The sequence below is a fragment of the Pagrus major genome, chromosome 9 (genome assembly GCF_040436345.1).
Source record: "Pagrus major chromosome 9, Pma_NU_1.0".
NCBI classification, from domain to species: domain Eukaryota; kingdom Metazoa; phylum Chordata; class Actinopteri; order Spariformes; family Sparidae; genus Pagrus; species Pagrus major.
The window spans coordinates 25,431,023-25,451,823 of record NC_133223.1 but is presented as its reverse complement, the minus strand read 5'-3'; the positions used below and the strand labels follow the sequence as shown (position 1 = coordinate 25,451,823).

At 39.5% G+C, this 20,801-nt stretch overlaps 1 protein-coding gene across 1 annotated transcript in view; it reads left to right on the top strand.

The window, feature by feature from the left end:
• The window catches only part of lrp1bb (low density lipoprotein receptor-related protein 1Bb), a 288,538-nt gene that overhangs the window by 172,108 nt on the left and 95,629 nt on the right, over window positions 1-20,801 (top strand). The window contains exons 23-31 of the mRNA XM_073473505.1: window positions 36-281; window positions 4,321-4,518; window positions 5,464-5,668; window positions 11,001-11,165; window positions 11,490-11,734; window positions 16,991-17,122; window positions 18,481-18,708; window positions 19,087-19,261; window positions 19,573-19,667. Coding sequence (XP_073329606.1) covers window positions 36-281; window positions 4,321-4,518; window positions 5,464-5,668; window positions 11,001-11,165; window positions 11,490-11,734; window positions 16,991-17,122; window positions 18,481-18,708; window positions 19,087-19,261; window positions 19,573-19,667 — 1,689 coding nt within the window. The remainder of the gene's footprint in view (window positions 1-35; window positions 282-4,320; window positions 4,519-5,463; window positions 5,669-11,000; window positions 11,166-11,489; window positions 11,735-16,990; window positions 17,123-18,480; window positions 18,709-19,086; window positions 19,262-19,572; window positions 19,668-20,801) is intronic.

Below are 20,801 nucleotides of genomic sequence, written 5' to 3'. Positions count from 1 at the left end.
AGTTTTTTCTTATGTTTTGCCTTTCTTCACTCCAGATCTATGTCTTGTAGCCAGAGGGGGCTGCAGTCACCAGTGCACTGTGGCACCAGGGAAAGGGGTTGTGTGTTTTTGTCCCCCTGGGCTTCACCTGGACTCCAGCAACAAGACGTGTGAGGTGGTGGACTACTGCAGCCGTCACCTAAAGTGCAGCCAGGTGTGTGAGCAGTACAAGACCACGGTGAAGTGCTCCTGCTATCCGGGATGGGAGCTCGACCCAGATGGAGACAGCTGTCACAGCACAGGTAACAGAGCCAAGCTTTTATAATGTTTGCTTTAGTGATGCTGTTGGCTGTCGTGACTGTGTGTGGCTCTGGCTCTGTGGCTGATGTAATATTAAAATTCATCCTTAGGCATACTTGTAACTCCAAAATCTTCAATTCTGAGTTAGAATCATTGTTCTTAGAGCTCATAGTTTTCATTAAATGCACCAACACTATGCAGTATTACTTATTAATGCAAGATTCGTAGATGAGAGAAACTGGAAAGGAAAACAGTAAAAGTCAAACTAGAGCATAAGAGGGTTTTCGTGTGAGTTTCTCTGAGTGCTGAGAAAGTGGAGAGGTGGGCTGAAGAACAGTAATAGATGGTGATTTAGGGTACCGTCAGGTCAAATTCAATCAGCTTCAAATCTGAAGAGGCATCTGGGCGATGAGCCCTGTCTGTTTCTATCTGCAGTGATGCTGAGTGAAGGAAGCGTCTTCTCCCTTCTCAAACCACCCAAGCTTTGTTACTTCATTCAGTTGTTCACCTCAGGCCTAATCCCATACAAACACAAATATTATATTTATGAATTCAAACTTTCCGCTATTGAATAATCTATTTGACAAGGCCGCTCTGTAACCGCTTCAAATACAATAGTTATACACACATGCTGCTGGCTTGTCACACTCAGATTTATGGACCTCGTTTTGATTACTTGCTTCTCTATTTCACTCCAAGATTGATGGCACTTCCAGCTCTAATCTTACATTAACGCAGGAAAAGAATACAGAATTTTCTATGGAGGCCGATCAGGATTCTGCGGCCTCATCATAAATCAAATTTTGCATACAAACACAAACATTCCAATTTAATCTTCAGAGAGGTGTTATTGGATTCTTTGTGAAGTCCTGAGCACACATCCACTCCTCCTTTTTCCTTCGCAGTAATAAAATCTCTCCGGTAGCATTTTAGCTACTTTGGTTACAACACGGAAATATGTCATTGTAGCAAGGACGCCATTTTAATTACAGTTGTGTGCAAACACAGTTCTGGTCCCTAAAGTCTAATTTCATGGAGAGTGCTGTGAAGATAAGGCGTGTGGTAAGGACTGTTTTTGAAAGACTGTGTGTGTGTGTATGTGTGGGTTCTGTGTGTTGATGAATTAGTGTTGAATGTGTGACAAATTCCAAGTTTTAGTTGTACAGATATATCCCAGAAGCAGAAATAATCTTACTGATTGAGCTAAACCTCAGAGGTGGAGGCCAGAGAAGTTTAGCATGCAAGCAGCGTTGCTTGCTCCAGGCCTTGTCAGTAGATATAGCGACTTCTCAGACTCTACAAAATGTATTTCTCAAAAGACACTACGAACAGATGTATCTATTTTTTTCAGAAAATGGAAAGAAATGTAATGCATTGATTCCCAAAGTGTTTGGCAACAAATTGGTTTCCCGGCAACTGAGGCATATAAGTTAGCACTACGTGGTGGTCGGTGAGATATGTTTGAAAGTAGTATGTCCTCTGCAGAGAAAAAGTGAAATAAACACATTGGACTAAATTGAAGTCAATTAATTCCCCAGCAGGTTTTTAGCAAATTTCCAGCATTCCATTATTTATGTAATTCAATCGGAATAACTTACACATAACAACGCATACATTGCATGGCAGTGATAGTCATTCAGTACAAACTTGCTGTGGTGACAGTGTTAGGGGCAAACACACGACAAAAGTAAGGCATTACAGTAATATATAAACAAATACAGCAATATGTTAAATGAGTATCATGAGGCGTTTCTAGTAGGATTTGCAGTATTAATACAATTGCTATCTACAGAAATGTATAACTGCCAGTGTTGTCAAAAGAACCCAAAAATCAATCAATTGAGTGAGACATCTCACCGCTGTTCAATCTTTGATGAGAGTTTCACATGCGCATTACTTAACAGGCAGGATGTAGCCAGTCAGCGGCAGAGTAGGGCAGAGCAAGGTAGTGTGATCTAAAATAACGCTGCTACAGCTGGTAAGCATGACTGCGGTACAGCTGTATATATTTTATGTATGTATGTATGTATATGTGTGTATATATATATATATGTGTGTGTGTGTGTGTATATATATATATATAAAACACATATGTATATATATAACACACACACACACACACACACACACACATATATATATATGTGTATGTATATATGTATATATATATATATGTGTATATATATATATATATATATATATATATATATATATATATATATATATATATATATATATATATATATATAAAACACACATATATATAACACACATACATATATAATAGTTACGGAAGTAAGGGCTCAACTCCAAACCAGCAGTTTCAGGCAGTGCTGGAGCAGTGTTTTCTGTTTTTCTTGAAAATTGGTCGAAAGAATCAAAAACGTTTGTTTTTTTCCATAAACAGTAGTTATCACTATTATTTTGAATCTATTAAAAATGACAGTGCACAGCTCCAACATGAATGTCACCATGTAGCTAATATGCACCCTACCAGATTATCTTCAAGCTAATTCACACATATGTGTATATATATACATACAGTACAGAGTAAAAACAACACACAAAGTTATACAAAAAGAACATATGAGGCATGCAGTGCAAAACCACACAGTGTGTGAAGGTGAGCATAGACCATACAAGCTTTAGGATACCAAAACTGAAGTAGCAGTAGCTAAATGGAATTCAGCCATCATTAATCATTTACACATGGGCTTTTCTTGCTGTGACATGTTAAACTTTCCCCCATAAAAAAGGGCGGGGGTAGGCTATGCAGTGAAGTACATTACGCCTATTCACCTGAATAAAACTTGTTTTGCGAAGTCAGACACAAATCTTATTCGCTATTATCACAGTATGTGATGTGCTTGCGTCGCCTACAATTAGGTTTTATAGCCTCACTTCAGGTAAGACTTCCACAGCAACACTTGTCTTTGGAAAGTGAGAAAAATGAAATGAAAGTCGCTAATAACTCATGATGATAACTCAGCCTGTCAGCACGCTCTGGCCCATTTAAATGCATTTACCATAAAGGTAAAAACCATAAATATGGTTGCACTCCAAAATTTAGGGGCGGCTGATTAATGGTGGCTGGCTTGACTACAGCTGTCTTTAAATGGTAAATGAAGCTAATGTGTCCACTTATTTTGGGAGTCACCCATGCCATTTGTAAACAAGAGGAAAGGTTTAGGTTAGCTTGTGCTTTGCTACCTTTATGTGAGTATTATGTCGCACCTGGTGAGTTATTTTGACACCTTTAGCTACAGTATTTCCTCTAAGCTGGTAAAAGTTATGTAACTAGTTTGAGATTGAAATTAAAGAGGGGACTAATAATTTCAGGTCTTAATTAAAGAATGCGAATGCCAATGATGTTATTCATTCAATAAAATAGCATTTATAGTCATGAAGAGGAAGTATTTGAGCTTTGATGGTTGCCAGGCTAACAAGGTAATTTAGATCCCTTAGTGTGGCAGGATGCATATTAATAATACTTGTAAGCTAAGCTAACATTGGGGGGGGGGGGGGGGTGGGGGGGGGTGGGGTTTCTTTGATCCCTTGGGTTTTTGTGCAGGCTTTAAGTTAATTCATTCACAGAGCGCACTGTAAAACATCAATGCTGGCAAAAGTAATTGACACTGATGTTAAAAGCAAATGACAAAAGGAAAATCAACAAATAGCTTTTAAAAGCTACAAAAGGGCCAGCACAGAATACCCTGCCTAACCAATGATTTTGGAGACACATGCATCAAACCTAACCCAGACAGTTTTATTAACTATTTAATAATGCAATAACGTGATTCATAAGAGTTTCTGTGGCATAGTGTTGGTTTTTTATTATTTTTTCTACAGTTATCAAACATCGGACCATGATATTCTTCAGAATATTATGGTCTGTAGTAGTGGTCATCAATGTCCAAAATTGTGCATGAACTGAACAATGTCACACATCTTCAATGAACAATATACTCAAACCATCGCTCGGCCCTTGGTGGCACTCCTAAAAACATACTGTGCTTGTTTCCTGTCTCTCTCCTCGGCCAGATCCCTTCGAGGCTTTCATCATTTTCTCAATCCGGCACGAGATAAGACGAATAGACCTTCATAAGCGGGACTACAGCCTGCTGGTGCCGGGGCTGAGGAACACCATTGCACTAGACTTCCACTTTAATCGTAGCCTCCTTTACTGGACAGATGTGGTGGAGGATAAGATCTACAGAGGAAAACTCTCTGAGTCAGGCGGTATGAGCATACAAGCACACACACCCACGTATACAAACATTTTCTATATATCTAACGACTGCTCTGATGTATTGGCTAAAGAGAGTCATGTCTTGCTCATCTGTGCTTGAGCAGCTGAAATGGAAGTCTAGGACACTGCCAATGATAACGCTCTGTTTTATCCTCCTGTCTTTACACATACTCCGCTCTGATACAGTAAGTTGATATTGTCTCTCCCTGAAAATTTATCTCAGGTTGACCAGAGTTGAAAAATGCTGCAGGACCAGAAGTCCTCAGATGGTAGTAATATAGTATCTCCCCCTCATAAAATGATAAATCAGAATTTCTCCTTTGCTCTGTATTTTTGTGGGTGGCAGTACTTTCACTGGGTTCTCTTTCTTTTATTTCCCTCTGCGGAGCCATAGAAATCCCCTTTTAGCTGTACCTATTCCACCCTTTTGTGAGACACACATAAAAGCCTCAGCATCTGAGAATAATTGTAAACAGCTGGATTATAAATATTGCTGGAAAACCCTTTTACCGTGCTTAATGTAACCCTGTGGAAAGCAATCTTCTTTATACAGAAGAGTTTCCTTAGGTATTTTCTGAGTTTCCTCTTCTGCTCTGAGGATGTTTTCCTGAGCTGTGTAAAGAGGCGGCGACCACCAGTGCTACCCCTGTAACCCTACAGAAACTGATCACTGCAGGAGATAGTTGTCTACATGATCCTGTTTGAATTGATCCAAGATAAAATCTTAATAGTTAGAGCAGTCATTCTTTTTGAAAAAAATAAAGATCTTTATTTAGTAACATGGAGCCTTCAAAGATATTCCAAGAAATGACATTACAATGAGCAAAACGACCAATGTAGGCACTGGCATCATTTCTGTCGCAGAGCCCATACAATGTATAGTAGGTCGGTGCTGCATATCCAATGCTATTTTGATGTTGATACTGTTGTCCCAGGAGTGACAGGGATTGAGGTGGTCGTGCAGCATGGTCTGGCCACCCCAGAGGGCCTGGCTGTGGATTGGATTACGGGGAAACTGTACTGGATCGACAGCAATCTGGACCAGATCGAGGTGGCCAAGCTTAACGGAGATATGCGCACCACACTGATTGCCGGAGGCATGGAACATCCACGGGCCATCGCTCTCGACCCAGGGCAGGGGTACGTTATGCACTAACTCCCACATACAGAGTCTGCTCTTAGCTGTAGTGCAGTTATCCATCAGGCTGTGAGATTATTGGAATAAAGTAAAATTACAACCTCCTTGTATTTCTCACTTCTGTATCTGCCTTGATGTATGAAGATGTCTTCTGTGTTAAGGTCCATTACGGCAGCAGATATAGAGTACATCAATAACAGTGCTGTGCGCTCCGTTCTAGTAATGACAACTGATGTAGCTAATACCCCCCCAACCATTGCTCTTGCTTTATGCTTTACTACTCTGTCACTCTTGTTCTCCGGTAATGTTTTTCTTGAAAACATTTTAAGCAAGACCTTCAAACAGAAAGCCAAAAATATGCTTTGTTTTTATTTGTGCCTCATTCCCCTTGGGGCCAATTTTCGCAAATCATGGTTGTTTATCCCGCTGAGAGACATGGGGAGGTGTTTGTAGATTGATCTGTGTCTCTGAAATGGCAGCAAGCTAGACGAGAGAGAAAACATAACATCTGTTACAGTGCATTGATTACACTCTATTTTTCTTGGTTTGACAAGAAAATTAGATTGTTGGACAGTGTCACACTAGACGTAACAGGTTTGACCTGTTATTAACCACTGATGCAACACACCCGGGGAGGATTTGATACCGTATGTCGTTTTGGACTATATATAACAGTTAAGAAATGAAACTGAACTGCACAAACAGGAACAAGGGATACAGAGGGTAAATGTCAAACTTGCAACACACAGAACGCGGGGCATGGCTGTATAGGTTGTAGGCACCCGAGGTCAGTTAAACATACACGTTTGTCATGTTTAATGGCTTCTTGTTATCTTGACATACAATTTTCTTTTTGTAACAAGACTAAGTGTCTTTACGATAAAAAAACATTTCAATTCGCATTGCATGTTTGCATGCATATGTGGCTGGCACGTGCTTGTGTTTAGTAGTCGCTCACGAATTGTCTGTATTTGTGCGTTACTATTTATTTTTTTCTTATTTTTTGATCTGTTAATGAGATATCCTGAGCGGTCAGAGGTTTTAAATAGCCTCGTGGAAAGCACATTAACAACCATCATAATTGTTTAACATTTTGTCATTGTAGTTAACAGAAGATAAACATCCATTATTCATTAGCTATGCCCACTTAACCTTTAAGAGGATCGCGGGGGGGCTGAGCAGAGCACAGCCTGGACAGGTTGCCAGTCAATCACAGAACTGACATATAGAGACAGACAAGCATTAATGCCTAAGGGCACTTTATCACCACAAATTAACCTGCTGATCAGGCCCACAATCCGACTCATCTTTGGGTACTTTTTTGTTTTATTGTGCTTCAGTTTCATTCAGGCCATGCTTACACAGGCGTACTAGGTCACATGGACACGGGTCAGTGCACGCAGTCTCCCACTTGTTTTAGATCATTTTGTCTCAACTGAATCATAATGTCCTCATGTGTTCATAGAGCAGCCATCGATCCAATATCCCCTCGTGCAAGACACAGATAAAACTAATGTGCACTGACCGGTGTTGACTTGGAGGGGGAGCAAACAGCTCTCAAAGAAAATTATTGGCACCCCTCAAGTGCTATAATGATTTCCACCCAATGGAGGGTTAAAAATATTTGTTTCCATGTGCAGGATCATCCCTCACTGAAAATGTGTATCCCAGTGTGTACGGCTGGTATTTGTATCCATTAAGCCTTTTTATCTTCTTCCAGCTGATCAATGAGAAATAACCAAGGTGTTATTTTTTTATTGAAATTGATTTGGCGGTGTAGGACAAAAATCAGCAATTCATAATCGAGACTGCATTATATTAGTGGTTTATTTAAGGCATGGATATACTGGTGAGAAGTCTAGTATTCTATGTATTGGCAGCTGCCAGGTGTGAATGTGATAACGATCTCAAAAAGAGATCATTGCTCTAAACCCTGAAATAAATAAAGGTTTAAAAATACAGTAAATAAAAGCAGTCTAACAGTCAATAGAATTAGAATTCCTTTGGAAGTATATCCCTTTTGTTGACCATTGAATATTGTTTAAATATCTAATGCAGCAACTGCTGTAAGGAGAAGGAGTTCTGCCAGGAGAGATACTGATTTAAAGCATTTAGGGTCACCTGAGTGTGGTGGAGAAAGGCAGTCACCCACCATTGCAGAGACCCAGGTTCACCTTCCAGCAGCTACGCCTCTGTCTTGGCAAAGTGCCCTGTGTTTTTCAGTGCAAATAGGTGAGGCAGCTGGTGAAGGATCATGTTCATGTCACTGCACTGGTACTCTCCAGGTTGGTTAAGGAGCCTGGCTGGAGAATAAGTGGGTGGAATAGCTTGACCCTTTATCCACCTAAGAGTAGAATTACATGGCATCAACACAAGTGCCCTGTGCTCTGCCTTGAAAAAGAAAGTGATCTCTTGCTTTTGATATGAATATTAACTAAATGTTTAATGGAGTGATCACAAACACTTGAGTGGCACTGTAGTTTGTAATCTGTGTTTTGTGTATTACAGGCAAGGAATTGTGTGTGTCTATGTGGAGTCGTGTTTTTTTTTAAGGAATGTTTGAGGATATGTTGCACAGTTTTGTAATGATGTCATGGGGTTGTATCATCTTAACTGTGCATATTGGATATTGTTCCTTGTAAGGGCAACAATTGAGACTTGTTTCTATCCTTACATGGTGAATTGTTACTGCAATTGGCTACGGCAGACAATTTTAGCCTAGCTGTTGGTTTTGCATACTGATGTTCCTGTTTGTTCCCTGCAAGTGTGATTGTTTCCAAGACGTTTGACTCACCTGTAGCCACAGGACTGGAATATGTATCACCCATGTGACATCCTCAAGCAAGACTGGCAGTGATAGCAGCTGTCTTGCTGCCCTTCTCCCCTCTTCATGCAGACAGTTAAGGTTCTGTTTTATGCTGCGGCATATAAAAAATAAAAATAAAAAAAAGATCCCTTGTGGGATCTTTTCAACAACTCAACATCAGCTGCTCTTACAATGTCTCCCAGGTGTATTGCATCAGCCCATACAGTATATGAAATAAGGTACAATGCAATACTATGTGTTCATCAACAAAGTGCATTGCTTTGTTTTCAACCCTGGTCCAAAAAAGTTGGATCACTGTGTTAGAAATTCACAAAACAGAATATTTAAGATAATATGCCAATCTCTTTTGACATATACTCAATTGAAAATTGAACAAAGACAATATATTTAATGTTTTACCTAGGGCTGTCGATGTAACGTGCTAATTTCGATTGACCAATTATAGAAAAAATGACGTGTTAAAAAAAATAAAGTGAATTAATCTCACTCGATTGACGCCCCTTGACCAGCAGCTTTGTAAATGTGATGGAGGCAGATGCAAAATGCTGCTGAGTATTGGCTCTGTTTAGGTGCTTGCCCTATGCTGCTGCTTGATGTGCACCTCCCCAGACGTCGGGAGTAGCTGAGGTGCTAATAACGGGCATTGTGACCAGTAGTTTCTCCAGTAAACACTACACTCATCGGCTATTGCATAATAATGCTTTTTTTTTTTTTAATCCCTTGACAGCCCTAGTTTTACCCTTTAGTTTTATCACTGATGCCAGCAACACGTTTCAAACAAGTTGGGACAGGGGCAATGAAAGACGCAGAAAGTTGTGGAATGATCAAAAAACACCTGTTTGGAACATTCAACAGGTAAAAAGGGTGAAAGATGAGGCAAAGTTCACCACTTTGTGAAACACATTATTGTATAAATGATAATACATAATGAGCTCAGGAACACTTGCCTAACTGTTGTCAGTAAACACAAATTGTTAGCAAATGATTGCATTATGTTTTTATTTACATTTTACACAGGGTCACAACTTTTTGGGAATTGGGATTGTAAAAAAAAAAAAAAACCTAGAGGGTAAAGTGTTTGTTTCATTTGTGTACATATTTGTTAGATATACAAATTAAATAAATCAGTAGTCTAGTTATGTTTATTTAAGGATCCCTATTAGAAGCACTCAGATGTGCCTCTTCAGGGGCCCCGAATATAAAAATACAATACAGTCATGCAATTAGTGTACTAACTATTTAAAATGTAAAAACAGACAACAAGCTATGCAGATACACAAACAAGAGGAATTAAGATTGAGGTGATAGTAAAGTACAAACAAAATAATTATGCATACAAGGTTACTTGTAAATAAGTAACCTTGTATGCATATTATTTTGTATGCATCATTACTCTCTGATATATCAGAGAGTAATGACAAAGTAATTATTGATTGATTGCAACAATTAGTTGTTTACTTTCTCTGAGTATGTTCTGCAGTGTTGTTAGTAGATGTTATGCTCTACCTATCATACAAAAAATCACCTACATAAAACTGTATAACATGTTTAGATGACATACATTAGTACAAATTATACCAAACAACTGTATCAATTTTCTCTCCTTTTCCTAATATTTCACATTTGGTACTTACTTTGGATAAATGCATCTTGAGAACTAGCCGATGGCTGTATCCTGTGGCCAGTATATTTCAGATTAAAGCAAAACCCAGACATTCCTAAAATCAATTTAACACTCTTAAGAAATGAGTAATCTGCTCATGCACTCTCTCCTATGGTACTCTTTCACATTTGGGAGGATGACTACATTTCATGGCTGCACAGAGTAGGATTAATGGGTGCTTTTGGTACCTAAAGGCGCATTTCCATTCCAGGGCAATAATTCTAATCTAATTACTTGAATCCACTCAAAGGAGTGGGCCATTGATCAGGGGGGCCTTATCAAGTGAATAAGGCTATTGATCTGGACAAGGATATTTCTTCCTAACACTGTTTCGTTGTCGTCAGTACGTGATTTAAGCTTGAGCACCCATTTTCTCCTTCGTTCTCGCTGACTTTGTCGACCTAGGCATTACAGGGGCGATGTCTGCCGGGGTTGGAGTAGGACGCAGGATGCTGTTGATAGTTACATCACTGACAGTGTTCATTTTCAGGCCTCAATGAGCTGTGAAAAGTCATAATAAAACAGATGGCCTCCCATTTCAAGGCCTGTCACAGATGTTGAGGGTTGCACTGGATCGCTGGTGCTGTTCTTGGACAGTCATCACTGTTGCTGTCTGTGTTAATGCCTACAGTGACAACACCATTGTTTATGTAATTACATTGTTTTACAATGGCACTGACAAGTACAAAATAGCTACTGAATTGCTCTCAGATGGGTGTGAGGTCCAACAGCTCCTGTTAGTGGATCTATGAAAAAAAATAAACTGGTGATTGTGTTTGTGCTTGTCCTCATAAAAACAGACACGCTTCAGTACTAACTGCTTTCTTTGGGTTTCTGCTCCAAGAATCCTCTTCTGGACTGACTGGGATGCGACTTTTCCCCGAATTGAGGCCGCGTCCATGAGTGGAGGAGGTCGACACATAGTGTTCAAAGATATGGAAATCGGTGCCTGGCCTAATGGACTGACTCTGGATCATTTGGAAAAGAGGATTGTTTGGACAGATGCACGGTATACCATTAGAGTTTTCATGTTGTGCGCAGATGCATTCACACCTTCTGTAACTTTTATTACATGTAGTACATTAAATATTGCGAAGGATTCACCACTACCCGGGTAAAAATTTTACTTGAATCTCCATTCCCCCCATGAGTATTAAATAATGGAGGACATGCAATATTTAGAGATCTTTGTACAATGGCCGTATTTGGTTTTAAGTGGGTCTTGAACAATTTAACAGACTTTGATCTGCCTCCTCCTGCTGTTCTCTTTCAATGCATGTGGAGAGCAGTTTAAACTTTGATATGGTCCTCTGTGTTGGTCTCTTTTGAACAGCTCCGACGCCATTTTCTCAGCACTCTATGATGGAAGTGGGGTCATCGAGATCCTCAGGGGCCACGAATACCTGTCCCATCCCTTCGCCGTGTCTCTCTTTGGAGGCAATGTCTACTGGACGGACTGGAGGACGAACACTTTGGCGAGAGCCAATAAGTGGACAGGGCAAAATGTCACAGTCATCCAGAAGACAAGTGCTCAGCCATTTGACTTGCAGATCTTCCATCCCAGCAGGCAACCACAAGGTGAGGACAGTTTATTTCTGGCTTTTCTGTTTGGGATGAGACACTCACAGAAAAGGTCCATATATAACTAATATATAACTTGTCACGTTTGCTTTCATGGGGTATTTGCAACAGGGACATTCAACCCCTTCAGCTACTACTTGACGATATGGCCATAGAATAATATTGCAATATCTTTATCCTATATAGTGATACATGACATTTACACTGAAATCTCCTCAAAAGACCTTCATAGACACTAAGACAGTGCAACAAAATAGGGATTGCTTTTGGTACTTCAACAAAATATTAACACAATGTGATTTTGGGTTAATCATAATCATTGGTAATATGGATATAATGACTAAGTGGGTAAAGGCAGGTATTAGAACAAGTAGAACAGCCTGCTAAGTTCAGAAAATTCAAAATCCAAAATCTAAGACGACATATAGTCTCATATCACGTTAACGATATAATATCAATGTATAGCCCAGCCCTACCTCAAGCACTGCTGTCAATTCATGCTTGGAAGGGGGCGGTTGTTTTTTATTTAACATGGCATCTTGTTGTAAATATTCATTGTTTAAAAGCACAAAGCCTCATAATTACATACCAAACAGCTACAGCATTAAAACCACCTACTTAATATTGTGCAGGTTAACCTTGTGCCTCTGGTGTGTCTTATGGAGTCTGGTACTGGGAAGTATGTAGTGGGAGTGGAGTTGCCATGAGGTTGTATATATTTGGTCCACAACAGTGTTCGGATGGCTGAGGCATGTCAAATGGCATTCACATATATGCAAGGACCCGAGGTTTCCCAGCAGAACATTGCATTGTAACGAGATGATCAATGTTATTCACATCATCTGTCAGTGATTTTAATGTTGTGGCTGATGTATCTGTTTAAACCATTTTCAAGATTCTACTTTCACTGCAACAGAGGTTGTTTATTTCCTTACAGGAATACAATTAAAACAGAGGTCAAATTGTACATTGTCAGGTTACACAAAGGGGACCCCAACACAAGACACACAGGCAGGCAGGTAACTTGAACAAAAAGCCAGCTTTATTAACATAAAGCTGATCATTCAATATCCAAAATTAGAAGCAACAAAAAGGCAGATATCCAAAAACAAAAGCAAAACAAAATACAAACCAAAAAGCAAAGTACGAACCAGAAATAACACCAGGAATTGGAACCAAAAGCCGGAAACACAGGATGGGAAAATGGGACAGGGAGGAACACAAGGGCAAAACAGAACAGACAAACTGACGAAGAGAGAGGAGAAGACAAGAACTTAAATACACAAGGGGTGATTACCTGATAGAACACAGGTGAGGAGTGAAAAGGGCGGGAAGACGGACAAAGGGAGGAAATGAAAAGCAAAACATGACACGCGAGGACAGACAGACAAACTATGACAAACATTGTTTTACCCTACTTGTGCCTCTGTAAATTTAGGTCAGCGCCCCTTAGACTAATTCTGACTTTCTGACTATAAACACCAAAGAAATACTATCCAAAAGATCATCAGACCAGATCATAGCTGATATTAAAAAAGTTTAATAAAAGTAACCATTTCATTATGGTATGGTCATTTTCGGGCATGTGCACAAAAAAAGGGGATTGCTGTTATGGGGTTTAAAGTGCAAAGTCATCACATTATCATCCAACACCAGAATTCAGATTGAATTTGGCTGTAGTCCTCCAGTACTACTGGGTATTGACTGAGGATAAATCATCTTCATCAGAATGTATTGACATGTTCTGTGAGGAGAATAAAAGCAGCATAATGCAGAGTTATTAATTTCGGCGTCTACATTCATTTGGCCTGTCAATCAATGAGTGTGTGTCTAAATGAAAAAAGGTACTCATGCAGAGAATTAGCTAGCTTGAGTTAATGGTACCCCTGAATGTGTTTCTCTCACCTTCAAAATGATTCTAATTGGCTCATACCACTATATTAAAGTCTTTTTTTTTTTTTGCTGAATATGAATAAAGAGAGCTGCGGAATGAGAACCACACTTCCCAGTGAATAATTGTGGCATATCTGATAATCAAATAAATTAGTAATGTGAATAATGTGTTGTGGTGACAGAAAATGTATTAAATGGTTCTGAAATGCCATTAATTGTCCCCAGCAATTTCTTTTCAGTGAAAGCGTCTGAATCTGTATCTGTCACAGTGGAATAGGTAATCAATTTTGTGGGAGGCTAAGTGAGCCAAGATTCTGACCACAAAAGACACACTGCTGATGTGCTGTCTGACAGAAGGCCTACATATGTAAGCCAATCTTTATTTGATATGCAGATCAGCTCGTAAGATATATTGCCAAGCTGCAATTAATGGCATGAAATCTGTTTTATTTTGTTTTATTTTTATTGTTCCAGTAAAATAGGTTGTTTGAAATTGATTTTTGATTGATTTGCAAAGCAGAACAACCAAAACTATGTGTGCCAAGACCACCTGATTGATGGCTCAGTTTCTATCAAAATTGCCTTTTTTTCAGCCAGGTTTCAATCTCATTTCCTTTTTTTTTGTTTCTATTTCAGCTTTCTGCATATGTAAGCGCCCATTCTCAAATCGGCATTATTAAGGTTGTAATCGGGTTAGCATCTAGTCCGTGCTTTCACTGCTTCTCCAGTGTGTCATGAGTTAATTTGCTTGTTTCCATCCTGCATTCTGCATTCTCATGACTGTTCACCACAGATAAGTGTGAGCAAAGGGGACTGCTTTTCCGAAGAAGACAGTAAGCGTGCCTAATCCTATTTGAAAAAGCTCAACAGGGGGGAGCTGGCTATTATCCACTCCAGCCAGAACCAAGTCTGGAGACAGGCTGCTCCACCAGACCCTGAACATCTGGACCAAAGAAAAAGAAAAGAGTGGATGAAGAAGGGAGAACTGAATATAGAGCTGGTCTTAGAAGCTATTCAGCAGCCTCCGTCGTGGAGCTCCACAGGGGGCATAAACAACCTGTAAAGACATTATGTGTCACTTGAAAGACATGGCTGTGCTTTCACTTTAGAATGGGTAACAGTCGTTTGCAAATATGGAGGTGCATCACAGCTACAGCATGTACAATAATAGCAATCCATTGCACCATTTTAAACAGCAGAAAGTAGAGAAAATGACACATTTTTTAAGATAATGGAGTAACTGATATTGAAGCATTCTTGGCACACAGCGGTTTAATGTCTCTTTCAGTTGTTGGATTGGTTTCTAAGTTTAATCTATTGGGTCGTGTGAAATTTATGTTTAATTTCCTGCACATATTACCTGAATCGTCAATACCGTTAGTAGTAGTAGTAGTAAGACATCCTTTTCTTTTCTTGGATGTATAAAATTCCCTGAAGTAACGTCCCATGTGCAGAACTTTACAGGGGGTAAAGTGTAAAATTAGTGCTTAAATTTCCTATACTTACCAGCACACAGTGAACATCAACATTACTAGATGTAGTACTAGTTCGTCCTTTTCTTTTCTTGTATTTATCAGGTTCCCTTAAATAAGTTGTCATGCACTGGTATAACTTCATTTTTGAATGCACCCTGGACTTCCGCCTGCTTATTTATCCACTTAGTTGTCACATAAACCGAGCTGCGATAGCTTACGCTGCCAGGGCTTCATCACTCCCTCCATCCTCTCAGTTCATACAAAAAATTGGTAAATGTCCATCTCTTTCTCTGCCCTCTCGACTCACAGCAGGAGCTGAAGCTGTCCAGCATGATTCCCCGAGGGTATTTAAAACTACTTCTGGAGAGAGTGTCTGGGTTTGCTGTTGTGCATAGTATTTAAAACCGACTACCACTTTTGCACTTATGACTTTTCTGATTTATTTTCTATTCTGGCTCCTGTATTGAATGTCCTGTCCATCTGTAAGATTGTGTTTGCTAAGGTTTCCTAAGAAGATTACTGGCCTAAATAAAGGTTAAATCAGTTTTAAAGGTATGAACGGGAAAAAGAGGTGTGGCTGAGGATGATTCAGCTTTCTCTTTTTACAGTCATAATTTTTAATCTTAATGTTTTCAAAGCTTAACATGAACATTATGACATTCCATTTAGAACATACACAAATACAGTAGACTTTGAAATACAACAAGTATAGGTCTCCCAGTGGAAGGATTGCATACTAAATCGTGTTATCACTACACTGGCCCTTCCCCAAATATGTCTTTGGCATTTAAAATTAGCATTTTCAGGGAGTACCACCATGGTCACTGCGTTCGCAAAGCAGTGGGCTCATTTTTTTAATGTATTTGTTGCGAATACATCTGACAGTTTAGAGCAAACAAACACCTTGGCTCTGTTGTTGCTGCCTGTCATCCCTCAAGAGCAAGATTTAGGTGAATGCAGCGCTGTTCAGATGTCTCCCCATTAGCATACTGAGTCAGCTGGGCACTGTTTCCAGCTCGCAAAGACGGAGATGATTTTTTTTTTTTTTTGTCTTAAATAAGCCACATTTGTGATGCAATGGGGCTCTCCAATGTGTTGCTGAAGGAGGCCGGGAAATGAACTTTGAATGAGCTCGTTTGACATGAATCACACTGAGAAGATGGAGAACTGGATGTGTTTGACGCATGAAATGTGATTTCAGCATGATGGGAAATAATTCTACCTTGGGTGACTTTCTGTAGTTTTTTGCTGAGGTGATTTAATCTGAATAGGATAGAGTGAGACGATTTGTGAAAACTCTGCTGCTCCTATAAGATCACTGTTTAGTTTAAAGCTGTTAAAATTCAGCTCGTCGTGCTTGTCGAGTCAAAACTGTCAGCAGCTTAGAGTCTCAAACTGGATATTCTCCTACCCTACAGTAACAGGCTAACTGAGATTCTGTCACCTTTAATTCCTGAGAAGAAGAACAATGTGATGTCTTCTAAATTTTATATTTTATTTTCATGTCTCTTAACCTCCTCAAACCCATTTCAACAAGAGACCAACCTAAAAACCCCAATCATGGGCAGAAGATGAGTGAAGATCTGTCAAACTCAGCATGACTTTTCCAAAGCCAGTGTTTTCTCTTTGTGTTAAAAAGAAACCCTCTGAACCCCCTTTTTGTTTCTACACAGCTAGAATGATATTGTAATTGTAGTTCTTTTTCAGCAATCCTTTTTTTTTGTGACTTTCAAAGTATGCGTTTCCTTTCAGCGGCACAAACAGACAAGCCTGTAATGTCGAAATTGCTTTTAAATATACATCCAGTATTTATCCTTTGTTTCCCCGTCTCATCTTCCTGTGCCGGGTGTTCTGAAATGTTCCCTGTTTCCTCTCTTCCCATCAGCCTCGAACCCATGTGAAGAGAATGATGGACGTGGTCCCTGTTCACATCTGTGTCTCATCAATTACAACCGCACTGCGTCCTGCACCTGTCCACACCTTATGAAGCTTTCACCCAACAAACAGTCCTGCTTCGGTGAGAGAGAGCACCTTCCTCATTTTTCATGCTTCCTCCTTATGTTATCAGAGTGGAATTATAGGATGCTATGTAAACAGCAGGAGAGGTGTTTGCTTTACATGTGACTTCCTGACCTTTTGATTGGCATCAGCATTAACAGGCTGTTGTTATCACACTCTCACCTGGATCCGACAACAACGGTATGCAAAGGTTAGGGCTGCACCGAAGAGTTTAAAGCTTCTGACATTCGAAATCAACATTTAAATGCTGCACTTTTTTTTTTTTGGTATGTCTATTAATTCTGTTTAAACCCTGTTTTTCTGCACAGGTGCAAATATAGATTAGGCTAAACTAGCATTATTAGTATGCATGGAATTGTTTTTAACGCGTGTGGTCCAAACATTTGGACAAGTGTTGTAAAATTCAAAACTCAAAATGTTTTTAAAAAATAGACATGTAATCATTTTCATGTTTTTATCTGTCAAGATATTCTGCTTCAGTCCATGTTTTTTTCAAAAACTACACTTTTACTGTGGCCAAAAAACAGTTTGCTCACCCATTCACCGCCCACAAAAGGTGGAGGCAGTGATTCTGGAGAAAGAGAGTTGATTTCAAAAACCACAGGCAAACCGATGAAACAAATGTAAAATGTAAAAAAAGCACAAAAACTTTTTGCTAACTCATCTCTTGTTATTTCATTTTTTTGTATTTGTTTTACCTGGTATGTCATTATCTGGGTCATATGAATGCCGCCTATTGGCCATGTTGTTTTGTTGTTTGGAGCCCTGATGAAAAACCTAATGATCAAAACACGTTTGTTTTTGTAATGACTGGCCTTTTAATGAAAATGATTTAGCCTCTATATGAAAGGCTTTTTAATATTTCCTTCCTCGTTTTGATACTTTGTCTTGTTTGGAGTGCCTGGATTGCCTTTGGTTTTTGAAGTTCTCTTTTTCTTGTTTTCCAAGAACAGCCGACACATTTTTATTGACATTGTATTATATAGAGAAACCTGTCACCTCCTTTTTCTCCAAGATAGTTGAATGTTGAATCTCACTCCCGGGTTGTCAAATACCTACGCTGGCTCATCCACAAAACCAAAGTGTGGGTATTTGACGACCTGGGAATGTATCTGCATTCGCTTGATGCTCGACATCCCATTTAACCCAATCAATTAATTAATTGAAATAGAGATTTTTCAAGGATTTTCTTTTTCTTTTAGGATGATGATGTCATATGAAATGATGACAGACATTTGAATATTCCTTTGAAAACCTCAGTATAAACTTTACATGTAAAAAAAAAACAAAACATTTTGGACAGCCCTAGCAATGCTTAATTTTCTCAAATGATTGATTTGTAAACCATCTCACCAGCGCTGAAAAGGTTCCTCCTGTACGTGCGGCGGTCTGAAATCCGTGGTGTGGACATTGACAACCCTTATATGAACGTCATGACGGCGCTAACGGTGCCAGACATTGATGATGTCACAGTGGTGGACTACGATGCCCTGGAGGAGAGGATCTACTGGGCTGACATCAAAACCCAAACCATCAAACGGGCCTTCATCAACGGCACCCAGCTAGAGACCATTATTTCTGCAGGTGGGTGCTTTCCAGACATCCATACAAACTGCAGAGTCAGAGCTGTGTGTGTGCCAAGTGTTATTGACTGGCTGGTACACACATACTCATGTTTTCAAGAGTTGAATGCAGTACTGTGTGGAACGACAGATTCCCCAGAGAGGTTTAGTATTTTCTTGGTCATGGATTTGTACTTTTTATTACCGGTAGCCTAATTATACTATAGGATTTGTTGTAATTAATTGTATTAATTAAATGCTCTTATTTCCTCTCTTGACACAATTACAAGGTGCAGCACACATATAAGTAAAAGTCTACCTCAAATGTACAGCCATTTGTTTAATTGCATTATAGTTTCGTAAAGCTCACAGACAGTTTTTTTCATGCTCTGCCAAACAGACATAGTGAACTGCCGCGGTCTGGCTTTGGACTGGCTTTCCAGGAACTTATACTGGCTCAGCGCTGAAAATGACGAGTCGCAAATCAATGTGGCTCGCTTTGATGGGTCCCTGAAGACCTCCATCATCCACGGCATTGATAAGCCAAGGTGCCTTGTAGTGCACCCTGCCAAAGGGTAAGTAGATTAGAGCAGTCTGTTTACTTCATCAGTACCTCACCATCAATCCATAGAATTAGGAAACCTGACTACGGACCTCAACTGTACATTAGAGGGATCGAAGCTGCGTCGTTGTAAAGGAAACATGTTTTACAAGCTTGAAACGTTGGGGCAGATCTTTACAGGGTTAATAGGTGGAAAACAATCTGCCGGCTAACATTCAATTTTCATTTAATAACAGCGTAGCATTCATTGACCGTGTTGTAAACCTTGTGATATCTTGTGCCTAATTGGAACTCTAACTATTCACCTCACACCTCTCCACACAGAAAAATCTATTGGACAGATGGCAACACCATTAACATGGCCAACATGGATGGGAGTAACAGCAAGGTCCTCCACCAGAATCAGAGAGACCCTGTAGGTCAGTACGAGAGCTTTCGATTGGCATACAGAGTTGGACCTCCTATTCAGCTGTGCGTGTGTGTGTGTGACAGAGACAGGATTGTTTTGTTGTGTAAAATAACCAAAATTTCAAGTTGTCTCAGTTCAGTATACATAAACTCATGCACACTGTAATCTGATTTGATCTGAATATAAATAACCAGATTAAAGCATTTACATAGTTTGCAAACAATCAGTTTCCCCAACACTTGATTCATTTAATTATTTGGGCTACTGTCTCAAAGAATGTGAAGTAGCCGAGTGCAAACAACACAAGACAGAAAATAGAGGGAATTTGTCAGTGTTGTTTGGTTATGGCTTCAATTTATGGTAATTTCATTCAACTAAATTTTCCAGGATCAACAGCTGTGCCACTGCATGCACCACGCTGCATCTATCTCCGCTTCATTCCAAATTCAGTTGAGTCCCTCTATTTGAACGCTAATTTGGCAAATACACCCCAACATATTAAAGTCATAATAATCTTTTTTATCTGTATGACTTTTACAAACAAAATTATTAATGTGTGTACCTATTGACTTTTCCACGCTGGCAATCACAAAGAACACCCACCTCCTCAGTGGTGATGTTACCTCAACACTGAAGAAAAGCCACCAGACAAACAAAAATGTCTGGAGAAGACCAGGGAAGGTGTGAGAAGTCAAGCAATGCTGGACTTTCTTTGAAACCAGAGAACAACTGTCACCTGTGTACACTTCTGTCCTTTACTGTTTGATTTAATGCCAAATTACTTTCAAAATCATCAAATGCTTCTTTATCTACAGATGCTTCTCTAGCTTCCACGTGTTCATTCCTTGAGGTTTAATTTCATGGATTGATTTATTAGATTGTGGTGGTCATATGGTGAACGAATCTTGCACTATTACAGAAAGAATAATTGGAAGTGTCCATCCTCTTGACGGAACATGACAGCTTTAAATGGATGAACCTGCCTTGCTATGATGTTAAAATGTGTTGCTTAAGCCTAGTGTCTCCTACATCCATCTGCCACAGGCTGACTCCTACACGCATAATTAGATCTTATACTCCAATTTCTCTTTTGAACATAGTTGGGATTGTCACCTTTGAATTGCTGAACAACTCTACAGCAGTT